Source organism: Canis lupus, chromosome 7, assembly GCF_003254725.2.
Source record: "Canis lupus dingo isolate Sandy chromosome 7, ASM325472v2, whole genome shotgun sequence".
Classification (NCBI taxonomy): Eukaryota; Metazoa; Chordata; class Mammalia; order Carnivora; family Canidae; genus Canis; species Canis lupus.
Window position 1 is genome coordinate 8,276,977 of NC_064249.1, and position 25,775 is coordinate 8,302,751.

Genomic DNA, 25,775 nt, shown 5'->3' on the forward strand with positions numbered 1-25,775 from the left:
GGAAAATTCTGGATATCAAGTTATCATATAGTTGAGTTTAAGGTTAGTTAGGAAACATTTTTTTCCTGAGGTCATTGGTAAAGGCTGATTTAAAACAGTTCTTTGTAATAGTCAAACTCACATTATTTCCTCTTTTTAACTTCTAACAAAATTTTTTTAACAGGTGGAGAAAGAACCTGTGGAGTACATGAACTTATCTGTATTAGAAAAGGTAAGTCAATGCTCTGCATGGGTATTTAGATACAAAATGAACACTTCACAGTGTCTGTTAATTTTTAGTAAGATGGCAGATAATTTGGATTTAGAATAAAATTTAATAAATACTAATATTTTTTTATTTGTATTATAGACTTAAGCATCCATAAAGTGCATATTGTTTATTATGTGGTTATTGAGAGTTGTTACTTTATATTGAGTTTTGTTGGGCTGATAAAGCCTGGTTTCTAGCATATTGGTTATTAGACATGGTGAAGAGGCAAAGAATGGAGGGTTTGATTTTTGTTCCCTTTCAGAATCTGGAATCTGAGTGCATGCTGACCTCCCATTGACTTCTGTTCTATTACTGTACCCCATCAGAGAGATGTGAGGAGTTGGTTGAATTTCAAATCGGGATCATGTCCAAAGACCACAACATCCTTTGACACCAACAACTGTCTATGCTTCCTTAGAAGGAGCCACCTGACAACTGGGTGGTTCAACAAGGTGGCCCCAGGAAAGGTAATTCAGTTATTAGGTGGGAGGCAAGGAATCAGGTATTCTCTAGATTTGGAAGAATCAGGAGAACCTTGGGAATCCCCACATTCATGAGTAATGAGAAATCGGTGGAATGATGTGAAGAAAGGAGAAGAAACACCTGGGGAGATCAGGGGAGGAAATCCCTCATAAATTTAGTACTCTTTTCTATTTTTAAACTTGAGAGACTTTATTTTTCTTGCATCTCTCTTGAAAACTGACTTAGCCCTCCTGAGTCTGGCCAGCGAACAGACTTCTCTCCCTAATATTTCACCCTAAGGAGGTTTGAGGCGGTGTCAGTATTTGTGATACATGAGTCTGATTGGCACGCCAGGGAAATGTCAGCATATTTTCATAAGTCTTCAACAGATCTGAAAAGCCTCAGCTTCTTTAGAGTTGAAAAAGATTTCTGATCCTTCTTAGGTGAACTTATGTGACCATTATTACATGGTCATACTATAGTTGATGCGTCACTACCTGTGATTGCTGTACATTTAAAAACAATCTCCCTCCTTGATTAGAGGGTAGTTTATCCATATACCTTTCCTCTGATAAAACAAAGGAGAAAATTGAAGTCCATTCCCTGAAATCTCAAATTTTGGTTATGATTTTCATGCTATAACCATTGTTGATTTGTACTTCTTGTTTAAAACAGGGAGAGAGGGGGCAAACGTATACATTGTTTTTTCTTCCTTTATGTAAAGATTTCTAAAACTTCTTCTATAATATATTAATCCAGAATCATTAAAAATGTTTTAAAGAATTTTACAGTTATTAGCTTGTCCCACCAAAACTTTTTAAAACACAGAAGTTATTTGGTGGGACAGCAGAAGACACTGTACGAATTACTTGGAATCAAAAGTTGTTAAAGCTGTGGTTAGGTGAAGTGGGAATCAAGACAAGGATAGAGAGAGCTAGAAGGGAGGAACATAAATGTGCAGAGGATCTCTTGTGGCTACAATGGGACCATAAAGCTACAGTAAAGAAAATAGTATAGATAGGGATAGATGGTGATCTGAACATACCTTGTTATTATGGCTCTTCTTATTATTCTGTATTGCTGTCTTAATTCCTCTCCAGTAGTTCGCAGATAATGCCTTGCCCACATTTCTATTAATCCAGCTTTTCCTCTTCCTTTCCACTTTTCTATAGAATTTTAAATCTGTGATTACAGTTTAAAAAAATTATCATAATTGTAGCCATGTCACAGAAAGGTTTCCGAATCTCTGTGTATGCCCTCAGCATTCAGTATAGTGTCCTGTTCTAGTGGATGGGTGTTCTAGACATATTTAAGCATTTCACAGTTAATGCTCAGAGCTAAAGCTTTTGCCTTTTAAACTGAACTTCCACAGAGTAGAGCATATGAAGGTTATATGAAGTCGAATAATCATGATTATATCAGAGATTCTGGTAAAATAGCTTCTCCAGTGACACATTTGGCTTCTATTTTACTTGTTTGGCTGTTCCTTCTCTGTCTCCTTTGCTGGCTTCTCTCCGCCAGACCTTCACATACTGGAATGTATCAGAGTTTAGTCCTGGCCTCCTTCACTTTCCTTTTTCCTCTGTTTGATTTTATTTAGTTTTCTCTTAAATGCCACACAGATTTATAAATCCAGCTTTGAGCTGTCCTCGAGCTCCCTGCTCCTCTACCCTGTATTTACTTGATCTTTCTCTCTGTTCTCTGGATGTCCGTCAGAGCACCGATGTGGTTTGTCTAAATGGCACGTCTTGATTTTCTCACAGGTGCCTGTACCTTCCTCAGTCTTCCCCATCTCTGCTAATAAAAAGCCCAGTCTATCCAGTTGCTTAAGTCCTAACTTAAGGTTAGCTGCTTTTTCACTCATTCTGTCTTTCCCATTTCATTTTTTAAAATGTTTTATTTATTTATTCATGGGAAACACAGAGAGAGAGAGAGAGACAGAGACAAAGGCAGAGGGAGAAGCAGGCTCCCTGCAGGGAGCCCGACATGGGACTCGATCCTGGGACTCCAGGATCATGCCCTGGGCCAAAGGCAAACGCTCAACCACTGAGCCACCCAGGCGTCTCCCAGTGATTTTTTAAAATACAAATCAGGTTTGCGTGTATTATATCTATATCAGGTCTTAAGTCTGTGTGCACTTCCGTGGATTCCTGTTCCACCTGGAATAAAATCAGAGAGCCTTACCCTGATCTACAAAGCCTTATGTAGTAGCATCAAACCAAAGTCCAAAACATCATCTAAATATCAACTCCTCATCTGAAATCATTTGTATCAGGTATGGGTAAAACTCTGGGTATGATCTGTCCTGGCTCCAAATTCCTTTCCTATGTGCAGATCTGTGAAACTAGCAAACACGTCACCTGCTCTCCAAATACAGCAATGGAAGAGGCCTAGGATAACAGTTACAGACATTTCCACCCCAAATGTGAGAAAATGCAAGGAGGAAAGGACTCATTGGTACTTAGCAATTTTGAAACATGGAACTGGGAAAAAGCTTTAGGTTTCAAGGCCTGGGAATCATACTGTCTAGCTCTTGATCCGGAGGTCTGAAGCTCCACCTCCAGCTTTAAGACTCTATGCTTAGAGTCATCCTTCCTTTTTCTCAAAAGGTAGTGTATGTTTGCACCGATTTTCTGCCTGTAGAATTTTGGTGGTCTATGAGTCTTTCTTTATTTCATCCTCTGAATCCTTTCGATTCAAGCTGACAGTGTTTATATATAATATTCTCAAAAACCTCGTGAGTGTCCTCTGTATGTCATCGGGATTCATTCATTCCATTAGACAAGATCCTCCTCCACAGGTCTTTCCTGGATTATTCCATCTCTGTTTTTGGCTTTTGCTCAGATGGGGGTAGGGGAGAACCAAGAGTAGGATATCTAGTTTCTTCAGAGAGCCCTCTGTGTCACTGAATATTTGTTCATCTTGAGGCACTGGCAAAGGGATGTCTAGCTATACCGTTGGCTCCAGAGTGTGTTTTCTTGATGTTGATTCTCTAATTTTAGCATAATTTACAATCTAGATAGGCCAAGGATTTTCCAAATCATGAAGACAGAGAGAGAACACAAACAGAGGGAGCAGCAAGCAGAGGGAGAGGGAGAAGCAGGCTCCCCAGGGAGCAGGGAGCCCAATGTGGGGCTTGATCCCAGGACTCTGGGATCACGATATGACTAAAGGTCATCCCTGAGCTACCCAGGTGTCCTGAAGTCCTGGTACCTTTTTACTTAAAAGTTTTTCTCTCAGTTTATACATTTCCTCCCAAGGTTTACTATAAGCAGCACAAAGAAACCTGACCACCCTTTCAGCACATCACTTGGAAATTTTAGCTAAATATCCAAGTTCACTGTAATTTCCATATAACTGTAGGACATGATTTAGCCAGGCCTCTGCCACTGGGTCACAAGGATCTTCTTTCTCTAGTTTCCAGTAATCTGCTCTTCCTTTCTTCCTGACTTCTCACCAGCAGCACCTTTAACATTTATGTTTCTACAGTGGTCCCTTTATGACTGTTTAGTTGGGTCTTCTAGATCTAAGACAGTATAGGGTTTTTTTTTTCCTACTTTGAGCCTTATTTTTTTCCTCAGTCCTCACTAGCAGAATCATTAACACCTATGTTTCTTCTTTTTTTTAATAATAAATTTATTTTTTATTGGTGTTCAATTTGCCAACATACAGAATAACACCCAGTGCTCATCCCTTCAAGTGCCCCCCTCAGTGCCCGTCACTCATTCACCCCCACCCCCCGCCCTCCTCCCCTTCCACCACCCCTAGTTCGTTTCCCAAAGTTAGGAGTCTTTATGTTCTGTCTCCCTTTCTGATATTTCCACCCATTTCTTAACACCTGTGTTTCTACTAAAAGGCAATAAGTATTTCTCAAGGCAATTTAGGCTTTTTCAAATGTCATGCTCCTCAAAATTCTTCAGACTTCTCCCCATTACCTCATTTCAAAGCCACTTCTGTATGTTAGGTTATAGCAGCACCCCACTTCCAGGTACTAAAATCTGTATTTGTTACCTATGGCTGCTATAACAAATGACTACAACTTTGGTGGCTTAAAACAACACAAGCTTATTCTTCTACAGTCCTGGAAACCAGAAGTCCAGAGTCAGTTTCGCTGGGCTAGGGCCCAGCTTTTCTTCCAGAGGCTCTGTTTCCTTATCTTTTCCATCTAGAGGCCACCTGCATCCGGTGGTTTATGGTCCCTTTCTCCCATCTTCAAATCTATCACTCCACAAACTCTGCTTCTGATGTTTTATTTCTTTTTTCTCCTACTCATTCTGATTGCCTACCTCCCTCTTCTGAGGACTTTTGTGATTATATCAGGCCTAGCAGGATATCCACTCTAATCTCGCTATCTTAAGATCCTTAACACAACGAAGTATGCAAAGACCCTTTTGCCATTTAGGATAATATTTACTGGTTTTAGGGGTTGGGACAGAGATATCTTTCAGAGGCCATTACATTACTCAGCCTAACACTTACATAATCTGAGCCCTGGTCACTTCATGCTTTTTGTTTTTTGTATACTGTCGCTTACCCACTGTGCTTCAGCTACACTGGTTTTATTTTTCTTCATTAAATATCCAGACTTGTTTCCGACTAAAGATGTTATTACAGGCTATTTTCTCGCCTGTAATGTTCCCTCCCCCCCCCCCCCCACTAGCTCTTTGAACGATTGACTCCTCTAATCCTTTAGGTCTCATTCCAAGTGTTATTTTCTCAGTAACAGATTTTTTACCATATCTAAAGTAGCCCTTTGTATTCTTTAATCTTAATTATATCATTTTATTCATTTAGTAACATCTATCTTAATTGGTACTTATCACTTGTATAGTTATTTACTGTTTTGCAAGGAACTCTATGTCCCTCCATCAAATAGCTCTTAATTGTGTAGGAGCTTGGATTGATTTGTTCACTGCTATATTCCCAGTGCTGAGAATTACAATAGGACATATGGTAGGTACTTAATCAATGTTTGTGGAATTATTGAATGAGTGATTGAATTGGATTTAGCTGAATTGATCTTGAATAATTTTATCCGATGCTTACCAGTTAGTTAGGCATTTATTGAATACTCTCTCTATGTAGGTACAATTCTAAATGTAATGACAAAGATTTCTTTTTTCAAGAATGTTTTAAACTAGATAATTTAAAATTTTCCACAGCAAAACACCTAAAAACAGTGGAGAAAATATTAGAGTGTAGGCCTTTAAATGCATTTTTAAGCCCTAAGAAAAGTTAGGGAACCATCAGAGTTAAAAAATATGGAGGCTCACCAGGGAAATACAAATCAAACTATGTTGAGATACCATCCCACCCCCAGTAGGATGGCTAAAAAAAGACAACCAGTATTGGCGAAGCTGTAGAGAAATTGGAACCTCACATGTTACTGGTGGAATTATAAAGTGCTGCAGCCACTTTGGAAGATAGTTTGGCACTTCCTCAGAAAGTTAAACATAGAGTTACCAGATGGCCCAGAAATTTTATTTCTAGGTATAACCAAGAGAATTGAAAACTTATGTTCACACAAAAGCCTGTATTGTAATAGTCATAGCATCATCGCTCATAATAACCAAAGTAAGAGAAACCTAAATGCCCATGAAGTGATGGATGAATAAACAGAAAGTGGTATATCCATATAATGGAGTATTATCCAGCAATTAAAAGGAGTGAGGTATTGATACATGCTCAATACAGATAAACCTTGAAAACATGCCAAGTGAAAGAAGGCAGACATAAAAGGCCACATATTATATGATTCTATTTATATGAAATGTCCAAAATAAGCAAATCCAGGGAGACAGAAAGTAGATCCGTGGTTTCCAGGGGCTGGAGGAAAGAGGGAATGGAGAGTGACTGCTGATGGGTACAGAGTTTCTTTTTGGGGTGATGAAAATGCTCTGAAATGAGACAGTGATAAGGTCGCACAGCTCTGTGAATGTACTGAAAACCACTGAATTGTAAACTTTATTTTTATTTTATTTTATTTTATTTTATTTTATTTTATTTTATTTTATTTTATTTATTTTATTTTTATTTATTAGAGACAGAGAGCGAGAGAGAGGCAGAGACACAGGCAGAGGGAGAAGCAGGCTCCATGCAGGGAGCCTGATGTGGGACTCGATCCCGGGTCTCCAGGATCACGCCCTGGACTGAAGGTGGCACTAAACCGCTGAGCCACCCTGGCTGCCCCTGAATTGTATACTTTAAAAGGATGGAATTTATGGTGAATTATATGTCAATAAAAGTTAAAAAACAAACAAACAAAAAAAAAAAACGGGAACTGAAACCTAGAGCTATAGATTCACTGCCATTGACTTCCCATATGGTGGCCAGTAGTCTAACAGATAAGGGTAGATACTGTGTGACTTTTTAATCTACCCTTAGATGGAAGCGCACTGTATCACTTCTGCTGTACTATATTGCCACAAGCACTTGTAAGCCTGCTTGGGTTCAAGGGGAGGGGAGTCTTCATGGGAGTAGTGCCAAAGAATTTGTAGCCATTAAAAAAAAGGTCAATATCCTATATGCTTACGTTAGAAAAAAATGAGATTTATGAGACACGCGTTGAGTGTAAGAAATTAGAGCTATCTTCTCATAAGCTCAGAGAAAGCAGAAAGAAGGAATGACGAAAGATAACAAAAAATTAATCAAATAGATAAAAAATGCCAGTACTTTGGAAAGGCTTATGAAATAGTTGACTCTCTCGTATATGGCTAATTAAGAACATAATACAGAAGCCACAAGTAAATAATGTTAGCCTTGTAAAAGGAGTACAATTGCACTCACAAGTGAGCTTTCAAAAATCTTAAAAGTATTAATGACTTTTTTGATAGTAAATTTGAAGTCATAGATGACATGGACAATTTCAGAGAAAAATATAATTTAAACCAATAGTAAATGATTTTTGTTTTTCAGGCAACTGCCATTCAGTCTTCAAAGACAAAAGGACCCAACCTTATGAAAACTATTCCAGAGATTGAAAGAAATGGAACATTATCCTAAATTACTTCATGAGTCTTAGAATATATAACCTTGATACTAATCCAGAGTAGTACAATAGGAGAGGGAAACACATGGTGATCTTACTTAGAAATATAAATGTAAGAATTAGCAAAAAGAATCCTGCAGTGCTTTGAGGAAAACGTACAAACACATGACAAGTTGGACCATCCCAAGAATGTCGCATGGGAATCTATTCATAAGGTTTACCATGTTGATCATGTTGATTGTGTGAGCATCTCAGTAGAAGCATTTGATAAAATTTAAAAGCTCTAATGCTAATAATATGTAGAAACCTCTTTAACCTAATAAAGCATATCTGTCAAAAATAGGTGAGAAACTAAATACTTAATGATTAAATATTAGAAGCATGAATATTGCTGTTCAGCATCATACTGGACAATTTAGCCAGTAGTAAGCCAGGACAGAGAAATAGAAAGTATAAGTTTAAAAAGGAAGGTACAAGGCTAATATTATTCATAGGTGATGTTGATTATCTACGTAGAAAGTCCAAGAGACTTTGTAAACAAATTAATAGAATCAGAGACTTCAGTAAATTTTGTTACTGCAAGATCACTATATAAAAATAAGGTACATTTTTATATGTAATAGGCAACAAACAATTAGAAAATGCAATAAAAGATCTCTTTTAGAGTATTGTGGTGTCTTTAATATGCCTGGGAACAAATTGAACAAAAGATGTGTGACTTGTATGGAGAAAATTTTAAAAAGCTTTATATACAGACATAAAAGAAAACATGTAAATGAAGAGATAAATAATTTTTATGAGTAAAAACATGCAGTATGTTTAAATTGGCAGTACTCCCCAAATTAAGCTATAAATTTAACGGAATTCTAATCTAAATCCCAACAAGAATTTTCAGGGAATGTACAAGTTATTTCTTAAATGTATATGGCAGAGCAAATAGCCAAGAATAACTAAGATAGCTTTGAAGTAAAGGAATGTGGTAGGGGGGTGGTGTGTATTAATTAAAATTTTCATTTGGTTGCTTTATCAGAGATACTGAACAAGAAAGGTTTATTTCTGGGGCGCCTGGGTGGCTCAGTCAGTTCAGCATCTGCCTTTGGCTCAGGGCATGATCCCAGGAGAGCATAGCGCTCCCTGCTCAGGAGGGAGTCTGTTTCTCCTTCTGCTTCTCCCTCTTCCCCTGCCTCATGCTCGCTCTGTTTCTCTCTCAAGTAAATAAAATCTTTTTTTTTTTTTTAAAGATTTATTTCTCTCATAATGTAGAAGTCTAAGCTGATAGGCAGGATGGACTTAGCTGATTCTATTTAATGAATTTCGTTTGTCTTGCCCTGATGTGTCCTAGGATGTTGTCTCCCTTGGCATGTTTGAAGTTACCATGTCCACATTCCAGTTGCCAGAAAGGGAAGGGGAGAAAGCAAGCTCTCTTTAAGGCTGTGATCCAGAGTTGCAAATACATGATTCTACTCACATGTCATTGGCTAGAATTTAGTCACATGGCCAGTATCAGTTTACAAGAGAAGCTGGGAGGCTCTTCCCCCCCACCTCACCCCCAGCTAAATTTTGGGAAGTTGATTCCATAACTAAGCAAGAGAGAAAGAATAGACGTTGGGTGGCATTTAGCCATCTGTGCTTCAGAGATTTGCCCTGCTGATATCCAGAGTTTCTTGTAAAGTTACGGTAATTAAAATACTATAGAATTGGCCCAGATATAGGCAAATAGTCTAACGAGACATGATAAAGAGAACAGAAGCAGATACTCATACACAAGGAAGCTTAGTTCACGTGAAAGGTGATACCACAATCCAGTGGAATAAAGATGGACTGCTTATTCAGTGATGCTGGGAAAATTGGTCACCCATATGGAAAAAATAAAAGTAGGTCTGGGTTTCATGCTATAAAGTGAAATACTATTTGGATCAACTTTAAAACGTTTAAGAGAATATTTGAAATCACTCTGATTTCAGAGTGGGGAACAAGTTCTCAAGTCACAGAAAGCACAACCTCTGAAGGAAAAGATTGATAAATTCTACCTTTTTAAAATTTGAAACTTTTATACAATAGGAGCTACTATAAGCAGGATAAACAAGACAAGTCACAAAATGAGAGGTGCTGTTGACACTGCATATGGTCAGTGAAAGTCAGGGTTCATGGTACATAGTGGCCCCTGGTGTATACTTGGAGTTTACGTGTGTGTGTGTGTGTGTGTGTGTGCACGTGCGTGCGGCCCTGTTACCAGTGCTGGGAGTAGAACATAGACAGGTGTCTTAGTGGAGCTTACCTTCTAGAGGAGGGAGATGCTAAAAAATAAGGAGAGTGTACGTAAGTGAAGCATGTAGTTTATCGGGAAGGGATAAGGGATATGGAGGAAGATAAATAATGAAAAAGACAATAATAGGGCTTGCAGCTCACCTCTTCAGCAATTCAGGGTGGCCTGGGAAGACCTTTTTGAGAAGATGAAAACTATGTAGTGATTAGAATAAAAGGAATAAGCCAAGCCAGTGTCTGAGGGGAGAATGTTCCAGACAGAAGGGACAAGTTTGAAGAGCCTGAGGTGGGAATGATCCTGGCTTGCCTGGAGAGAATAGAAAGGCCAGTGGGTGGCTGGAGCAGAAGGTCAGGGAAAGGAATAAAGGCACACAGTAAAGGACGAGGTGGAATGGGGTCTTGCAGGTCATAAAAGTATTTTGACGTTTTGGAAGTGAAGTGGAAGCCATTGAAGGGTATTAGTATGTCTTGAGTTGTATTTCCCCTTCATTAATTATGAAAAGTTTCAAACATACAAAAAAGAAATTAGATGGGGAGTCTCTGTGGATTCACTCAGAGGAGAAATTTAGAGAAATTCAAAAATTATATTCATTTTCTGTGTTTGCTTCAGCTTTGTATACTTTTTAAGAGACTAACCTAGTAGATTTTAGAATGTTCCAGTTCTGGATTTGGTTAATTGCTTATACATAATATAGGAAGATATATAACATATATAATAAGCATATATAAGAAATATACATAAGGCATATGAATAAGAATTATATGTATTATTTCTCCTTTCTACAAAAGGTGAAATATTATATATATTTGGTGTCTTGCTTTTTTTCCCCCTTTAAACTACTTGTGTACCTCAGCATGAAATTTAAATCAGAACACAGAGATCTCAGTCTTTTTTCTGGCTGCATTGTACCTCATTATGCTAACATACTGTGATTTATTCAACTCTTTGCCTACCAATGGAAATTGCTTTGTTACATAATTTTTGCTATTAAAATAGTGTCACAGTGAATAACTCTGTGCATGTGTTACTACTTATTAGTGGTCTATTTTTAGGTAGGTTCTGAAAAGTGGGGTTTCTGAGTCAAAGAGTAATTCTTACATAACTGCATTACAAATTGAAAAAATCCTGTCCTTATGCGTTGTACTTGGTGACTTTGAGATACCTATTTATTAAAGATACCTGGTGGAAGTTAGTTGGTTATCTGAATTTGGAATTCAGGGAAAAGATCAGGACAGGAGGTATAAATTTGAGAGTACATAGTATTTAAGGCCATGAGGTTGGTTGAGATTACCCAGGAAGTGAGCGTAGGTAGACAATTGAAGATGACCAAGTATAGCATTAACATGAATATAGGCTTACGTATGAAAATTAAAAGATATTTAAGTTATAGTTGTTGAACATGATTCGTATTGTTCCTTAATGAGCTTATTATCTTTGGAATTGATTCAAAAAGACAATAGTTGTCTTGCATTCTGCTAGGGATAATTGATTTTTGAATGACTTTCTCAACTACAAGTATCTTGCAGGAATAAATAATTGTTCCCAGTCGATTTTAATATAGTGGTTTTTTTTAGAGATTCTGACAGAGAGTAGGCAAGGTAACAAGCTAAGTCTATATACAAAGGGAATAGAAATGGTCTAATTGAGTACACCTCAAAGTGTTCTATTATACAAGGAGCTTGTATTAGTTTGCATTAGATCCACTTTTAAAATCTAAACTCATGCAAAATTATGATGTAACATGCGTCTTAATTATCTCTTTAACAATGAAAGCTCTGATATTTAAATCAAAGTACTACTTCTTACATAGTTACTAAGCGTTCCCTTAGCCCTCCCTCTGTGCTTCACGCCAGTCCTGCTTCGCAGAGCCAAAGGCCTTCAACCTTTTTTAGCTTTTTTTTTCCTGCTTACCTTCATGTTCTAAATAAAATTTCTCTGGTATTTCTTGATTTTGAAAATATTTAGACATCTGTGGTTTTTCTGCTACGGTAGATAAAAGTTCTGGTAGATCGGTATAATGATTAGGTATGTGGTTCTCAAATCAAGACCCTGGGTTCTATATAATGTTTCTACCACTTAACTAACTTTGTGACCTGGGGCAGGTTACTGAGCCCTTCTGTATCACTGTTCTCATCTATAAAATGGGATGACGGTATTGTCTTCCTTATAGATTCTTATGTACATTTATTGAGTAAAACCAATCAAACTAAATAATAATAAAATTTAATAATTGGAAAAATTAATCATTGGCATCATAACAAGAATAATAAAATAATTACTTCATCCTCATTCGTTTGTCCACATCCCTTTTCTCTAGTATAATTGTATTTCAGTTTTGTTTAATAAGTCAGTTTTCAGAATTTATATTTTTATGATCAGTATTGTTTACAGTAAAAATATTGTTTGCAGTAAAGCATTGCTATACAGCAATTATGTTTTCTGTACAATTTTCACTTCTCTTCTTAAAATACCATCTCTCTCTCTCTTTACTTTTGGGCACCCGCTTCATTAATCTGGTCCTCATTAACCAGAGTTCAAATCCATGGTGATTTCTCTGTCATTCAGAGTTTATTTCTGCTACCACCCTTCCTCTCATATTAACATATACCTCTTATATGTTACATATCATTAGTTAAAAGTTTTCCTGCTTCCCTAGGAGATAACCAGCCAGCGTATTACTTATAGCGCTGTTAGCTGCTATACCAAGCAAACCCCAAACAAATAATGACTTGAACGGGATAAAGGTTTATTTTTCACTCGTGTGAAGTCTAAATCAGATATATCAAATAGCCACATGGCACTCCTTTGAGCAGTGATTTGGGGATCCAGGCTCCTCCTTCCTTGTGACTGTGGCATCTTCAGTTTGTGGCTTCAGTGGTTGCTGGATTCATCTGCACCAGCAGATGGTGGAGGGGAGGGACTGGGAAAGGAGAATTGGGTCTGAGAAGTTGTTATGGGCTAAGCCTGGAAGCAGTGCACATTCCCTGAGGTTCATATCCCATGTCAGTAACCCAGTCACGTGGCTACATCTAACCTCGGAAGAGGCTGGAAGATGTTAGTGTGCCAGTGAGCCCCAGAAGTACAGAGAGGTACATTCTCTCCTTTGTCAGGTAATCCACCTTGCATCACGTGCCCACCTTTTCCTAGTCTTACATGTTCTGTTGATGTTAATGGTGACCATCTGGATAAATGCCCTCTAGATGTAGTTGTGTAACTGCAACATGTGATTTCAGTGAAAGACTTTCAGGCTAGGGAGAAGAGGCTGATGTGGAAAAGATAGTTTTCGTTGTATTTTGTTTTGGCGTGAAAGGAATTGCAAATCCTCTATGGTTCTCTTGTCTTGCTCTACTGTATCCCACTTTCTTTTTTCCTTTTCCACCCGATTGCCAAAAAGCCTTCTCTCTCTGCATTTTTTTCTTCTCCAGAAACTATGAGTTACAGAGACTGCCCTGTTAAATCATGCTTCCCCCTTTAACCCACGTGCACTTTGAAGTTCTTCCCCTCTGCTACTCAAGTACTTATTTTTTCTTTAATGTTTTCAGACTTAGGATGGACTTACTTTCTGATAGTAGTTTTAGATCAGCCTTTGCCTTCCCCCATTGCTGTCTTCACTTTTCTGTCTTCTCAGCAGTTTTTGTTTTCCTTTGCTCACAACAAAACTTTTCAGCAAGGTTGGAGTGGGTAGGAGCATGAGAGGTTATGCCCTACAATTTGGTAAGTTTTGTATTTTCACTGTCAGTTATTTTGAAGTTTCAGCATTCTTTGTGCTCTGGTTAATTCTGAGGACATAGCTTTTATGTAGATTTACTTTTGTTTTGTACAGTTTTAGGGAGGACAAATTAGGAGTGCAGCCAGGTGGCTTCCATTTTCTTTAGATACTCAGAAGTGTCTATGGTGTTTTGATGAATAAAAGTGTTAATTTAATCTGATTTCTAAATATTTTGTTTCTTTCATCCTTTTTCTAGCACTCTTTTCTAGCACTCTAGCATTCTTTTCTAGCACTCTATATGTCAATAATATATTAATATGTCAACAATATATTATTGTCAATAATATATTATTTTTAAAAGTTTAATGTCTTATCCTAAACCTTAAAGTCATATTTAAATTATTGACCCATCTGAAATTAATATTTTATTTTATTTTATTTTTAGAGATTTTATTTATTTATTCATGAGAGACAGAGAGAGAGAGGCAGAGACATAGGCAGAGGGAGAAGCAGGCTCCATGCAGGGAGCCTTATGTGGGACTTGATCCCGGACTCCAGGATCAAGCCCTGGGCTGAAGGCAGGTGCTCAATCTCTGAGCCACCCAAGCATCCCTTAAATTAATATTTTATATGCTTGAAATAAGAACCCAATTTCACTTTTTCTTTATGGATAACCAGTAGTTCTGATACATTTACTAAATATTCTAATCATTTCTCACTGACTGGCAGTGCCACCTTTGTTATGTGTCAGGTTTCTATTTATATATGGATCTATTTCTCTGCTCTTCTTTTTGTTCTATTAATCCACACTTATCTATTCCTTAACTGTACCTCCCTATTCTAATTCGTAAAGCTCTTTGTTCTTCTTGTCTATTAGGGCAGATTCTCCTTATTTTTCTTCTTCATTGGTGACATGATTATTTCTGGGTCTTTGTTTTTCCATATAAATTTTAGTGTCCATTTGTCCAGTTTCTCAAAAAGATCCTTTGAAATTTTAATGGGGGTTATATTGAATCTTTATATCAGTGTAGATTTAATATCATTATAATACTGAAACTTCTTTTTCTTAAAGATGGTGTTATCTTCACCCTTGTTTAATGCTTTTCGATAAAGTTTAAAATCTTGCTCTATAAAGATACTGCATGTCTTTTGTTAGATGTCTGTACTAAATATCTCATATTTTTGTTGCTATCATAAATGAAATTTGACAGTCAATTAATTTTTGTGTATTGATCTTATATCCAGCCATATTGCTGGATTATTTAAATATTTATATAGATATGTTGGATTTTTCTGTGTAGATAGTCATGTCATCTGTAAGTAATGACATATTTACTCCTTTCCAGTTATACTTTTTATTTCTTTGGCAGCTTCTAATGAAAAATAAAATAGAACCCAAAGGACACTGTAGTCCTCTTCCAAATAGTTGACTAAAGATGAACGTAAAAATTGATAATAAGTGTTGGTGAGGTTATGAAGAAATTGGAATCCTTATGTATTGCTGGTGGAAATGTAGAATGGTGCAGCTTCTTTAGAAAACATGTTGACAGTTCTTTAAAAAGTTAAAAATAGAGTTACCAAATGACCCAGCAGTTCCACTCCTAGGTGTGTGTATGTGCAAGAGAATTGAAAAAATATGTTCATATAAAACTTGTACACAAGGGGCACCTGGGTGGTGCAGCAGTTAAGTGTCTGCCTTCAGCTTGAGTCATGATCCTGGCGTCATAGGATTGGAACCCATAACAGACTCCTACTCAGCAGGGAGTGTGCTTCTGCTTCTCCTTTTGCTCCTTCTCCCAGCTTGTGCATGTGTTCTCTCTCTCTCAAATAAAAAAAATAAAATCTTTTTTTAAACTTGAATATGAATGTTCATAGCAGCATTTTTCATAAGAGCCAAAAAGTAGCAACAATACAAATACCAATCAACTGATGAATGGATTAAACAAATTGTGGTGTATCTGTACACTGGAATATTATTCATCCATAAAAAAGATTGAAGTATTCTTACAAGCTACAACATGGACAAATCTCAAAAACATCATGCCAAGTGAAAGAAGCTAGATACAAAACGCCATATATCGTATGATTCCTTTCATATGAAATGTCCAGAAGAGGAAAATTCATAGAGGCAGAAAGTAGATTAGTGCTTGCCAGGGTTGGGAGGTAAAAGGAAAGGAGGGCTATTGCTCATGGGTATGGAGTTTTCTTGAGTGGTGAAAATGTTCTGGAATTAGGTAGTGGGGATGGTTGCACAAGTCTGTTAATATACTAAAATCCAATGAATTATGCACTTTAAAATGGTGAATTTTGTGGTGTATGTATTTTATCTCAATTTAAAAAATAAGCTGTTGCTTACATAGTGTAATTTTAGCCTTGTAGACTACTCTTTTTATGCAGAAGTTTTCATCATCTGAAATTCTGTTCCTTTGATATTTATTCAGGTATTTTATGTCTTTATGAACTCCTAATTAAGATAATGGTATGCCTGTCATAGGTGAATATATAAGTTAATATGTCCAAGTCATATTAACCTGGAGGGTGGTGTCTAGTTTTATGAGGCAGGACTCTCTGATATATGGTATTTTCTATATATTGAAGGTATCTTCATGGCATTACTGAATATACTGAATGAGTGTACACAAATCAACATATAATATCCCAGCACATTTGTACAATCTGTTTAGGAAATTATAGGAAAAAAATTCTTGTAGTGGCTAGAATAGGAGATTAGTGGTGAACTTTATTTTTTTTTAACCTTGAAAAATGAAAATGCCTTTACTGAGTTCATAGAGAAGATGAATAGATGTTAGAATTTGTTACCTGCTATATTTTTCTTGGCTAGATAAAATCACTTATTTAAGCTAGTAAATTATAAATATCTGGTCATACTTGAGAAATAGTAGCAGAGATAACTTATTAATCTTTCATCCCATTTGAACCAGACTGTCTTAAAGTTGTCACCTGGGTTGTGTCCTGCTCATTACTGGCCTAGGTGACCTCTATGATTTCTTACAGATATAACCCTAAATAATAATAACTTAACCTTCATCAATTAGCATCTTAGGGGGAGTAGTTATCACCTTATATAATTGCTGGCAGAGGATTGTGCTTAATAGCCGTAGGTTTACAGAGTATGGGCCTGGCTTACATAGTATCTTGAATCTGTTCAGTTCTGATAGTTTCTTATCCTAATACAGTTGTAAAGAGAATAACAGCCATCAGAGATGAGGAGAATTTGGAGAAGACAGCTCAAATGATTACAGTTTAATAGAATTAGCAGGGTAGCTGAACATGGTGCTACTGACACTTAAAAGAGTGTTTCTGTATGTGCTATTCCTTGTTTTTTGAGGTGGCTGCTGTTGCTTTGTGCATGATGAATAATGATCCACTTAGGTTTTCATCCTTTTTACCTCTGGCCTCAGATTCTCCCTTTCAGCTGGTTAGACCTGTTCTCTTTCTCTTCTCCCCAATGCATCCTGGGCTTTCCCCTCTTTTAGGTGGTGTTTTTAGCTGTCTCTTGTTGGGGGATGTTAGATAAATATCTGATGATATCGATGACATTTTTTGAATATAGAATTTGCACTCCCCAAGAGAGTGAACTTTTGGGGGGGCTGGTGTAGGGTAGGAATTTTTTGGTTAGTGACCAAACTTGACTTTTAAACCTGTTTTGGTTCTAATGATCCAGGGTAAAAGAATAATAAAGTACTTTTTCTGATTTCTGGTCTATGGTAGAGCTAGAATCTAGTAGAAAGAATACAGGATTTGGAATCAGGAAACTTGGCCTAAGTTTCCCGGTCGAGTGCTCCATCTAGGTATGACAACTGAGTAAGTCACTAAATTCTTGGAGTCTCATTTTCCTTATAAAAATAGTGGAGATACAGTTAACCCCATCTATACTAATTTTACAAGACTTTATGAAGACCAAGTGCAATAAAAGTATATGAAAGCCTTTGTAGCAAGTAAACTGGTATATACATATTGTTATATCTTACTGAAGGAGAGAAGGAGATAGGGAACACTCTTGGAACTTGTAGAGATGGGCCTGATGTATTCTGTACAAATCTGGAAGGTATGTTCTCATTGTTCCTATTGCTCATACTTTCAGTGGTGTGACATTTAGGAGTTTGGTGGTTTGGTTTTTTTAGGATTTTAAATGTGTGAGAATTACTAGTGAATTGGTAACATGAGCCCTCCAAGGTGTTCCAGTAATTCATGTTATTAATGTTAATGAATTGATGTTAGTTGATGTTAATGAATGTTGGCATATAAGCCAACCTCCATCTTCAATTTCTATGCAAATCCAGTAAAATTGTTATTCTTCTATTGTTAGATCAAGCTCAAATATAAAGTACTGAAAATCATGTAAAAACCACAAATCTGTCCTCTTCCTCTACTTTACTTCTTTATTGTGATTACATAGTGTGTTATAAATAATGTGCTCTTTTTCTAAGTATATAATTTAGTTTGAATTTATTTTTTTAAAAATATCCAGAGTTGTAATAGTCTCCCCATTTGTACTGTGCTGGGTGAACTGAGGAGACCCTGGGCCCTAGGGCCACAGCCCAACCCATCCCAAAGATGTCACTGAATGTTCTTGGTCTAGTCATGAGAAGAATTCAAGAACAGGCACAGCATAGCAAAGGAGAGACACAAGCAGGGAAAGTTTTTTAAGGCAGAAGTACAGTCTCAAGGTGAGATGGGTAAGAAAGAGTGTGTGTGTGGCTGGGGGGTGGGTGGCGCAGGGATGTGCACATGCTGTGTGCCCTGGGTTTGGATTTCTGTCTTTTTTGACAGTTTTTAATTAGGGAGTGGAATATTCATTACTTGAGGCAGGATTATCTTCGAAGCAGGTTATCTTTCCTTACCTTTTCTTCCTTATTTGGAGAGGGGTTTACTGTCATGGCACCCGCCACTTGGGCCCATCTGGTATGATGTGGCTTCTTGTGGAGTGTTGCCTGGACAGGCCTCTTTGAGTTTCCCAGTAGCTGGCCATGACTTCCTCTTCGCTAGCTTCCAGGGATCCTGTTAGAACCTAACTAACTTCCTGGTCTAAACAATATTATTTTCAATTTTTCTGGTTCGTAGGATAGCTAATCTTTCCCTTTGACATACAGCTCAGTGATTTCGAGAAAGTGCCAGTAAGATTCTTGAATTAAGGAGACCAATAGATTTTTTGTAGCTGCTCTGTTAGAATATATTTTAAGCTTTTTTTTAAATTCTTTTTTTTTTTTTTTCTGGCTCAAGAATTTTCAATTAGGTTGTGAATTTATAGAGCCTTGATGGTAACAAAGAGTAGGGCGTTTGCTACTATAATTACAATGACACTTTCATTTACAATTTAATAGAAGGTGGAAATCATGGCACTATATTTTCTTTGATTCATTCTCAGCTTCCTTGAACTTCTTAATGAGAGGTTTATGTGCACCCAGAGGGAAAAGAGTCTACTGCATTGACTCATACTTGTTATTTTTAGTTTTATATTCCAAATTGAGACTGCTGCACATTAGTATCAGCATTAAGTCAGTAAGGCAGACCCTCAGTATTTGAAGAGGGGCCTGAATTTCAGGAGATAAACGGAAAGAATATATTCTGAAGGTCATAGGAGTACAAGAATATGGAGTAATCATCATAAAAAGGAAGAGCGAAGTCCTCGTGAAGACCATGCGAAAGCCAGTCCTGTACCTCACCAAGTCCTACCTTTCTCCGAAATACTTCTGTCTACATTTTCTCTCCTCTCCCCTTATTTCTTTTCCTAAAGCCCATGTTAGTTTGGGAGTCCTGCGAGTATAAAACTAAAGCATTTTAAAGAGTGGTATCTGTGAACCAACTTCAGAAAACTAAAGCCTATTTTAGATTTTCCTAGCTCATAAGCATTATTCAGCTGTGTTATGTACTCTCTAATATCTGACACTGAAGAAGGAAAAAGAAGTTCACTTATTTGGTGCCAGGACAAAAGGACCAGAATGGTTTTTGCTGCCCAGCTCTTGGTGCAAGGGAAGTGGTCTTTTCATACTTTTGCTCAAGATAGATGTCTCACTGATCTAAAAGTGGGATGTCCAGAGTCTGTGTACCTATGTTTTTTTTTAAATCCTTGAGAGAAGAGGATTAGGGATGGATTTCTGATATTATCCTGATAGAATTGATGTCTTACATGGTGGAGGTTGGATATACACTAATTAATTTAATGTTGGTTTAAGTACTTATTTTACTTAGCCAATTTCATGCATAAAAATATGTTATGGCTGCGTTCTTTTGATCAATAAATTAAATTTTCTGGTTATTTATGCTGGCCTACAACCATTTTCAAGAGGAGGGCCAATATCCACAGAGGACAGTCTCCATACATCAGCAGAAATACGCTTCATCTTTTGCACCTTTCAATCCCAGAAAATAGATAACCACAGAGGAATTTTTTTAAGAAATGTATCCACAAAGTTAGAGTAATGTATTTGGTGATACGGGTTTTTGTTTGGAGATCATTTCCCTAAAGAATCAGTTGTTCAGCTCAGTAAATCTCTAATTAGTGTAAAATATGAGTGGGCATCTTTGGTCCACCTGGAATTTACTTCAGTCTATGGTGTGAAGGAAGGATCCAGCTTTACAAATACCAGTTATTGAATAATTCATCCTTTCTTTGCTAATTTGAAGTACCAATGTTATCATATACTATATTGTACATATTTGGATCAGTTTCTGTATTTAGATTTTTTTCGCTTTTCTGGAACAACTAGTACACTGCTTTTATTGTTGTGGCTTTTGTTATCTGGTAGAAAAGGGCTTCTTGCATTAATGTTTGTTTGAAAATTTTCCTGATTATTCTACGTTTTTTTTTTTCCCAGATGAACTTTGGAATCACCTTGTCAAGTTTCCCCTCCTATAACTTATGTCCCACTACCTTCCCCTAAAATAATCATAATGGGATTGGGTTAATTCCTAAATACATTTATCTTTCCATTCTCATGTATTTTCCAGTTCAGTTTTATAGGCATACACACTTCTTACTGTTATTCTGATTGCATTTTACATGTTTTTTTTTTTTTTTTTTTGTGAATGGTACCTTTTATTTCTATCTAGTCATTTTTTGCATAGAAAAAAGTTAATGATTTGTATATTTATTTTGTAACTGACCATGACTATGAATGAATACTTGGTTTAGTGAGGGAAACTAAACAGCATGTTACAGTGTTGATTTAATATTTTTTGTGTTATAAGATATTGAGGGTCCATAAGACCCACCTCTGTGTTTGAAGATTTGCTAGGACTCAGACTTAGCCTGTAGTTGCACTCATGGTTAAGATTTATTACAGCAACGTAACAAAGATGCATAGTCAAATCATAAGGAAAAAAAGGACATGAGTTGAATTTGGGAGGATCTATGTGCAGCCTTCCTTCTGGAGGATGTTCTTTGCACAGCACAGAATGTGTGGCAACTATGTGCGATGTTTCTTTTTGCCTATTAAAAACTCCAATAAATATTCAGAGCTCAAGTTTTTATATGGGACTGGTCACATAGGCACCTTCTGCCTAGCATGTAGCAAAATTCCAGACTCTCAGAAGGAAAGCAGAAATTCCACATAAAACAGCGTGTCTACGCAAATAGTTAATTGTTGATTGGGAGTACTCTGAAAGCCAAGTTCCCAAATGCCAATAAAAGGCCAGTCTTACAAGCAGATCTTTCTAAGGATAGCAGTCTTAAATCTGCTATGTTAGCTTTTTTCTGTACAGAAAGTCAGTGCCAAAGAAGGGCATATTTTGAAGAAAGCCGTTTTATGTTAATTTTTGTATATGATGCAGATCAAAGGTCATCTTTTGCGTATGGATATCCAGTTGTTTCAGCATCATTTGTTGAAAAGACTTGTCTTTCTCCATTGAAAATGCCTTTGTTCCTTTATAGAAAATAAACAGACCGATAAATATATGGGTCTGTTTCTGCATACTCTATCTTGCTCCATTGATCTATTTGTCTGCCTTGTTGCTGATACTAAACTGTCTTGATTATTGTGGTTTATTTTATTACTCTTTTTAAAAGTTGTTATGCAATTGATATGTAACACAGTAGTTTCAGTTGTACAACTTAATGATCTGATAAATGTGTATATTGTGAAATGATCACCACTTAAGTCTGAACGTCTCTTACCACACAGTTAGAAATTTTTTTTCTTGTGATGAGAACTTTTAAGATTTGCTCTTTTAGCAACTTTCAAATATACATCTTATTAACTATAGTCCCCATGCTGCACATTACAACCCCCCCAGAACTTTCCACATGCATAAAATTATATATTCATCTTTCTCTGTTTTACTTAACATAATGCCCTCAAGGTCCATCCACATTGCAAATGGGAGGATTTTCTTTTTTTATTGCTGAATAGTATTCCATTGTGTGTGTTATATATACATATGTATACACATATATATACACACACACATACATATACACCACATTGTCTTTATTCATCCGTCGATGGATACTTAGATTGTTTCCATATCTTAGCTGTTGTAAATAATGGTGCAATGAATATGAATGTGCACATATCTGAGTTAGTGTTTTCATTTCCTTCAGATAAATACCCAGAGGTGGAATTGTTGGATTATATGGTAGTTCTATTTTTAAGTTTTTTTTTTTTTGTGGAAACTTCACACACTTTACCATGGTGGCTTCATCAATTTACATTCCCACCAGCATTGTACCAGAGTTCTGTTTTCTTCACATTTTTGCCAACACTTGTCACTTCTTGTCTTTTTGTTAATAGTCATTTTAGCAAGTATGAAGTGATATCTCCTCGTGGTTCTGATTTGTGCTTCCCTAAAGATTAGTGATGTTGAGTACCTTTTTATGTACCAGTTGGCCATCTGTATGTCTTCTTTGAAGAATGTCTATTTGGATCTTCTCCCATTTTTAAATTGGATTGTAATTTTTTGGGAGGCTATTTTTTTTTTTTTTTTTGGGAGGCTATTGAGTTGTAGTTGTTCTCTCTCTTTCTTTCTTTATATGTGTGTGTGTATATATATACATGTCATATATGTTATATATGTCATGTATATATATACATATGACATGTCATATATATATGATATTAACTGTTTATCAGATATATTATTTGCAAATTTTTTTCCCATTTGGTTGTTTGCCTTTTCATTTTGTTGATGGTTTCCTTTGCTGTGTAGAAGATTTTTAGTTTGATGTAGTCCCACTTGTTTTCACTTTTGTTGTCTTTGGTTTTGGTGTCAGATCCAAAAAATCATTGCCAAGATCGTCAAGGAGCTTACCACCTAAGTTTTCTTCTAAGAGTTTTATGGTTTCAGATTTAATGTTCAAGTCTTTAATCCATTTTGAGTTGATTTTCTTGTATGATGTGAGATAATGGCCCAGTTTTATTCTTTGCATGTAGCTGTCCAATTTTTCCAACACTATTTATTGAAGAGACTATTCTTTTTCCCATTATGTGTTCCTGGCTCCATTGTCATGAATTAATTGGCCATATACAGATGAGTTTATTGGCTCTCTGTTGTCTTCCACTCATTTATGTGTCTCTTTTTATGCCAGTACCATACTGTTATGATTACTGTAGCTTTATAATATAATTTGAAATCAGGAAGTATAGAGCTTCCAACTTTGTTCTTTCTCAAAATTGCTTTGGCTATTTGGGCTCTTTTGTGATTCCATACAAATTTTAGGATTATTCTATCTCTGTGAAAAATGCCCTTGGAATTTTGATAGGGATTGTATTGAATCTGTAGATTGAGCAATGTGACATTTTAACAATATAATTCTGCTATTACATTAGCATGGAATATCTTTCTTTTTAGTTGTGTCCATTATTGCTCAAGTAGAATAAGTCCTCCAATTTTGTTCCATTTAAAATTCCATTGGTTATTCCAGATCCTTTGCACTTCTATATGAATTTTATTATTAGATTTTCAGTTTGTACAGAAAAGCCTCATGGGTTTTTGAATATGGTTGTATTTAACTTGTAAATATGGGAAAAATTGATATCTTAATATTGAGTTGTCTGATCTATGAACATAGTATATATCTGCATATAATTAGCTCATTAATTTTTTCAGATAATTTTGTAGTTTCTGATGTACACATCTTATGCATATTTTATTGGATTGTCCTTAAACATACCATAATTGTTAATTCTCTTGTAAATAGAATTTTTAAAGTTAAATTTTTAGCTGTTCATTGGGAATATATAAGAATACAGTTGATTTTTGCATATTGATTTTATATCCTACAACCTTGCTAGCTTGATTATTAGTTGTGGTAGCTTTTTCATAGATTCTAAAGGAATTTCTGTGTAGATGATCATGTCAGTGAATAAAGATCATTTTACTTCTTCCTTTCCAACCTGCATGTGTTTTATGTATTTTTCTTGCCTTACTGTAATGAGTGGAACCTCTAGTACATTGTTGGAGTGGAAGTAGTAAGAACAAGTCTTTGTGATTATCCAACTTGGAATTTCGTGACCTTTGAATGTTGCATTCATTTATTTCAACAAATTTGGGAAGAGATATCTTTGCCTTGTGTTTGGGAAGTTTTTGGCCATTATGTCTTCAAATATTTTTTTCTGTCCCTTTCTCTCTCTTCTTCAGGAACTCCTTTGATATGTATGTTGACATACTTGATAGTATTCCATAGGTCTCCCAGGCTCTATTCATTTTCATTCTTTTTTTTCCCTGTTCCTCAAAATGAATAATACCAATTGTTTTATCTTCCCATTGTCTTCATCTTCAAAATTAATGCTTGTTTTCTTTTAATAGTTTTAATCTTTTAATTGACATTTTGTACTTGTTCATACATTGTTCTTCTGATTGTTTTTAGTTCTTTGCCCATTATTTCCCTTAGCTCATTGAGCATATTTAAAACTATTGATTTATCATCTTTGGTAAATGAGTATATTTAAAACTGATTTATCATCTTTTTTTTTTTTTTTTAATTCATGAGAGACACAGAGAGAAAGTGGCAGAGACAAAGGCAGAGGGAGAAGCAGGCTCCTTGCAGGGAGCCTGACGTGGGACTCAATCCCAGGTCTCCAGGACCAGGCCCTGGGCTGAAGGCAGCACTAAACCGCTGAGCCACTGGGCTGCTGGATTTATCATCTTTGACTAGTAATCTTTGGGCTTCCTTAGAGTAATTTATGTCAAAATATTTTTTGCCTATGAATGGACCATATTTTCCTGGGGTTTTTTTTTTTATAGTGTTTTCTAATTTTTTGTTGAGAACTGGACCTTTTTTATACTGTAATGTGGTATTGAAATCAAATTCTCCTGCATTTGAGGGATTGCTGACTTTTGCTTGGTGGGGGCTGCAGTTGTTTATGTAATGCCTTTCCCAGACTATTTTTAAAAGGTCTGTATTCCTTTTTTATATATGTCACTGAAGTTTCTTTTTCATTATATGTGTAATCTGGTCAGCCAGTGACCTTACAGAGTTTTCCTTATATGTCTGTATCCAAAATACCAAGCAAAACAAAGATGTGTGTATCTTCAAATCTTCCCAAAACTGTTGTCAGGAAAGTTGCTGTAGCATGAAGAGGCCAAAACAAAGATAAGCATCTATGCTGGTCCTTCAGAGAATTGCTAAAGTGACCAAGATGTATAACCCCAACTGTTTGGAGGACAGGGTCCTTCCTGCTAGCCCTAGTACCAACCAGCTTCTCTCCCCACTGCCACAGTAGAGCAGAAGATGGGGGATGATAAGTGGTTTGTGCACGGTGCTCAATGTAAATTAATTAAAGGTGAATTTCAGAAGCTTCTTCCCTCATCGGCTATGTCTCTGGTTGCTGTAATGTCCATTCAGATTTCAGAATATAGAAGTAGTTGATTCTGATCATTTTTTTTTTCCCGCTTAAAGGTTGTTTCAGTGGAAAGACCAACCCTTGAAGCTTCTTAACTCACATCATTTTTGTGGGATTACTCTTCATTATGTTCTAAAAAATTTTAAATAACAAGACAAAAACTATATTTACCCACACATTTACAATTCCCAGTGCTCTGTATTCCTTTTCTGTAGTTGTAGATTTCCATCTGGTATCATTTTCTTTCTGCTTGGAGGACTTCAACATATCTCATAGCAGGTTTGCTGGTGACAAAT

The 25,775-nt window shown here is 36.3% G+C and overlaps 1 protein-coding gene across 3 annotated transcripts in view; it reads left to right on the forward strand.

Annotated features, from left to right (window-relative positions):
• The window catches only part of SYT14 (synaptotagmin 14), a 210,706-nt gene that overhangs the window by 14,340 nt on the left and 170,591 nt on the right, over positions 1-25,775 (forward strand). For 2 of the 3 annotated variants that reach the window (XM_049112073.1, XM_025429834.3), the window contains exon 2: positions 164-211. In XM_049112073.1, the coding sequence (XP_048968030.1) occupies positions 164-211 (48 nt within the window). Of the gene's footprint in view, positions 1-163; positions 212-512; positions 718-25,775 lie in introns of all 3 variants that reach the window. The other variant, XM_049112074.1, reaches the window with a different exon arrangement.